The sequence below is a fragment of the Physcomitrium patens genome, chromosome 8 (assembly GCF_059467195.1).
Source record: "Physcomitrium patens ecotype Gransden chromosome 8, ASM5946719v1, whole genome shotgun sequence".
In the NCBI taxonomy this organism is placed as follows: Eukaryota; Viridiplantae; Streptophyta; class Bryopsida; order Funariales; family Funariaceae; genus Physcomitrium; species Physcomitrium patens.
Genome location: NC_143417.1, coordinates 4861572 through 4866302, shown reverse-complemented (window position 1 = coordinate 4866302; position 4731 = coordinate 4861572). Strand labels below are relative to the sequence as shown.

General features: G+C 35.6%; 1 protein-coding gene across 1 annotated transcript; it reads left to right on the top strand.

Annotated features, from left to right (window-relative positions):
• Positions 1-297: 297 nt before the first annotated feature.
• LOC112285294 (glutamate decarboxylase 4) lies at positions 298-2975 on the top strand. Its single transcript, XM_024525975.3, has 6 exons — positions 298-439; positions 580-985; positions 1216-1430; positions 1588-1841; positions 2040-2092; positions 2268-2975. The coding sequence occupies exons 1-6, from the start codon at positions 345-347 to the stop codon at positions 2808-2810; spliced, it is 1566 nt and encodes a 521-aa protein (XP_024381743.1). The 5' UTR covers positions 298-344; the 3' UTR covers positions 2811-2975.
• The last annotated feature ends 1756 nt before the right edge of the window (positions 2976-4731 follow it).

The window sequence follows — 4731 nt, the reverse complement described above, 5'->3', positions numbered from 1 at the left end:
TCGAGACGTCAAGCTACCGCCCAATTCCTTACAACCCCATGGGCAATTTGACATCGATCATGTACTAATAGCGTTTTGGGTCATGGTTCAGTTGCTGGAGGAGGGATTTCTCGCTTTGATTGAGAAAGCAGTGGGGAGAGTAGAGAGTTTGGGGGGATTGCTTTGCGGAATCACGATAGGTGTTGCATTGTCGACTATTGCATGAGATGTTCTTCTACGTTTTCTTGAAAGACGTTGTGCATGCTGCGGAACTGGTTACAGAAGCACATGTTTTGAAAGGCCGGAAGCTGTTAGGGTCGTGAGTTCATTTTAGAAATTTTTCTGGCAAGAGTTGGTAAGTCAGGATGGTGCTCAGCGAGTTAAAGGGCATGAAGGAGGTGGACTCCTCCAACGTAGACTCCATCTATGCTTCTCGTTACGTCCAAAATGAACTTCCCAGGTTCATCCCTCACTGTGTCATTGTTGTTCTGAATCACTTTCCATCTACTCTTGTAGATTAAGAACTGAGATTATACCTTGAGAGGAACCTGCATGCTCTGTTTCTTCACAAGTTTGGTAACTCAAACTTGCTTATCGCAGATGGAGTTTGCCTGAGCGAGAATTTCCCAAGGATGCCGCGTACCAGGTGATAGCTGATGAGCTAATGTTGGACGGAAATCCACGTTTGAATTTTGCTTCGTTCGTGACGACATGGATGGAGCCAGAGTGCGACAAGCTGATGCTGGGCGCTTTGAGTAAGAATTATATTGACATGGATGAGTACCCAATTACCACCGAGCTGCAAGACCGATGTGTGAATATGATTGCGCGTTTGTTCAATGCTTCTCTAGAGGAAGGGCAGACAGCAATTGGAGCTGGCACGGTTGGATCCTCAGAGGCCATTATGCTGGCAGGGTTGGCATTCAAGCGCAAGTGGCAGCTTGAGCGAAAGGCCAAAGGGTTACCCTTTGACAAACCCAACATGGTGACTGGCGCCAACGTTCACGTTTGTTCACTAAGACCTTTCTTGATTTCCTGGATGTTGAGTGATTAAGCTTCTTCTTCTTCTGCAATTTGGTGTAAGTTTTCAGTGGTTTCTAAACCCCAATCCCTGCAGTCTGCAATTGGGGTGAAGTCAACGTCGATCCTCGTGGTAGCTTTTAAGTGATGATTATGAGCCCCGTTGGAAAAGAATTGGAGGTATTGCAATGTTTGATGAACTGGTTGTATGCGTAGGTCGTATGGGAAAAGTTTGCAAACTATTTTGAAGTAGAGCTTAGGGCTGTGAAACTTCGGGAGGATTATTATGTTATGGACCCTGCGAAAGCAGTCGAAATGTGTGATGAAAACACAATCTGCGTTAGCGCCATTCTCGGGTCGACATACAATGGCGAGTTTGAAGATGTTGAAACTTTAAACAATCTTCTCGAGAAGAAGAACAAAGAAAAGGGGTAAGTCGTGCGATTTCATCAATTTTTTACAACTACCAAATGTAAAATTCTGTGCAGCATTTAAAATCCTAGAATCGGGACCTCTCTTGCAAGCTTTTACTTCTTCGGGATTCTTGAGAGTTGCATGTATTTACAAGCGGGATAATATACGGTACAGGTGGCATATTCCAATTCATGTGGACGCCGCCAGCGGAGGGTTTGTGGCGCCATTTTTGTATCCCGATCTTGTTTGGGACTTCCGGCTACCATTAGTGAAGTCTATTAACGTCAGTGGCCATAAGTATGGGCTGGTGTATCCCGGCGTAGGCTGGGTTGTGTGGCGCAGCAAGGAGGACCTTCCCGAGGAGTTGATTTTTCACGTCAACTACTTGGGAGCCGATCAGCCCACCTTCACCCTCAACTTCTCTAAAGGTTTGCACTGCTCTTGTTAAACGACTTCACCAGAGTAAACTGATCTCTTCTAACCTACGGTTACTCTTTTCCTGCAGCCATCGTCTAGAACAGAGCATTCAGCAGCCTCGAGAACCTCCTGCGTGAGGGAAATGTTGACAGATTGGCGAGGTCATCACTACATCTCACTGTACTAACGACCGTTGTCTTGTGAGTCAGGTGCTAGCCAGATCATTGCACAGTACTACCAATTCATCAGGCTTGGCTTTGAGGTATGGGTGCATTTGAATTATCTGTCTTTCATTCACTTATCTTTGGATTACCGTACATCTCTTGGAAACGCTAACAGGCAAGGTTGGTTAGTAACTTTATCGATAACTAGATATTTAGTGAGACTATTTCCATGAATCCAACGAATCTTCGAAATGTGGGTATAAAATGTGGCAGGGCTATAGCAAGATCATTGCCAATTGTGCGAAGAACGCCAAGACCCTGGCAGAGAGCATCGTGGCAACCGGCAGATTCAAGCTCTTGTCCAAGCCCCAAGGTGTCCCCCTCGTTGCTTTCTCTTTGAAGGACAAGAGAAAATTTGATGAGTTTGACATCGCTGATGGTCTCCGCCGCCACGGTTGGACAGTTTCTGCCTACACCATGGCACCGGATGCACAACAGACCACACTATTGCGAGTGGTTGTGCGAGAAGACTTCAGCCGTGGGCTTAGCGACCGTTTGGTTGAGGATTTGAAGAAAGTTCTCAAAACTCTTGATTCACAGCCTGCAAAGCTGGTCCAAGCAGTTGCCGAGGTCATTCAAGAGCAGCACCATGAGCTTGCAAACTCAAATGCCACTGTGGAAGACATCAAACAAACTGTGGAGCATGATGTGCCGTTCCATGAGATGGTGAAGAAGCTCAGTGACGCTCATAATCACAGGAAAAAAGCCCAGGCACACAAACTGCATTCCATTCACAAGACGAATGGTGTTTGTTGATCTTGTAGTAGGGAACGAATAAAACGACACCTTGATAGAGAAATAGATAAATAACTAAATAAGTAAAAGTGATGATTATAGACAACATTGTGAATATTGAAGGCAGTTTTGAATTGCTGTTGATTCTTTGAAGAGAAATAAAGGTTTTTGGTAATATTAAAAGGTGATTTTTAAGTGCTGTCTTTGGGTTGATTATTGGATCTGGGTCATTAAATTCAAGATGATCAATAACAATGTGGTTCTTCAAATTTCTTATTTAAATTAAATGTGCATTATATAAATTGAGATGTTTTTTAAAACGTATATTATGTACATGCATTAAATTCTAAAATTATATATATTAACATATATTGTGTGTTTTCTTAGAATAAATTAATCTATTTTGTTTTAATTTGATTATTCAATGCTTTATTACAATTTTTTTGGTATTTGATTCAAAACAATTTTTGCTAAGTATTTTCTTGTATAGCAATAAAGTCAATATTTTTAATTCCAGTCCTAAATTATCTTAAAAAAATCAAATAGTTATATGAATAAGATTTCTTTCATGAATTGGGGGTCATAATCATTCAATAAGATTTACATTCCTATTTAATTATCAAGAATGTCTGGTGCCACCACAACTATATATTTTAATTTCTTTTATAATTAATTATATTTGATAAAAACTGATTTTGTTATATTGCAAACTATTCTGATTAATATATATGGATGGATTGGTGATTACATAAAATTAGATACTTTAAATAATAAAATAATATAAAAATTGAATAATTGTTTCTAATGTAACCCTTATTTATAGTGAATTGTCATAAAATTCTTTATTTGTTAATTATATAAATAAAAGATGTAATTGATATTGAATCATAATATCAACCAAACAGTTGAATTTATAACTAAAAACCTAAATAATTAAAGGTGTTAATTAAGAAGTTATTTTCTATTAGAAACATATCAAGAATATAGTTATTATTAAGAAAAAATTACCATTATATAATCTCTAAGTTCTCATTAACAACTTTTAGTAGATGTTTGTTTAACAATTTGAAAACCAACATTATATAAAGTATATAATTGTTACATATTTATCTATTACTTCTATCTCTATTATTGATATTTTATATTTGAAAAATTTCTACAAACCTAATTTTTATAAAATTTTTATAATTCTTTAAAATTCTAAGATATAAAATTAGTAATCTAGAAGATATTTCATAATATAAAAGACTATATGTTTAAAATATAATAAGATTTAGTTACATGATAAAAATATCATAGATGCAATTTTAATTGTTTTTTTATTTTTATTTTATATACTTTTAGTTAATATGCATAATATATATATATATATATATATATATATATATATATATATATATCTACACAAATACATATCTATTATTAATATTTTATTATATTCTAACATTATATAATATGTACGTGTAGTGCTTAAATAAATAAAAATAAATAAAAGTAAGTAGAATTATGAATAAATGCATTAGATAGATAATATTTTCTTTAAAATATATTAAAAAAAAATCTAAACATAAATTGAACCCATAGATTCTTTTAAAAGACTCACCTAGTTATAAACACTTCATCAAGAGATTTTCTACTTTTAAGAAGCAACTATAGAAGAATCCTACAACTTGATTGCTTTGTCTACAAATCTTGTGAATTTTAGAATGTACAATACTAGTTTGCACATCTTATTGTAGATTTCTCCTAATAGAAGTATTTGAAGTAAAATATTGAAGTCTTAAAATATCATCATATGACTTTTTGAACAAAATTTGAAACTTTGATTGTTGCATCTAATAACAAAATCAATTGTTAGACTCAATATTTAATAATCAATAAGCTTGATCAATAATTTTTTGCATTATGTACTAAATAATTAAAACATAAACTACTATAAGCA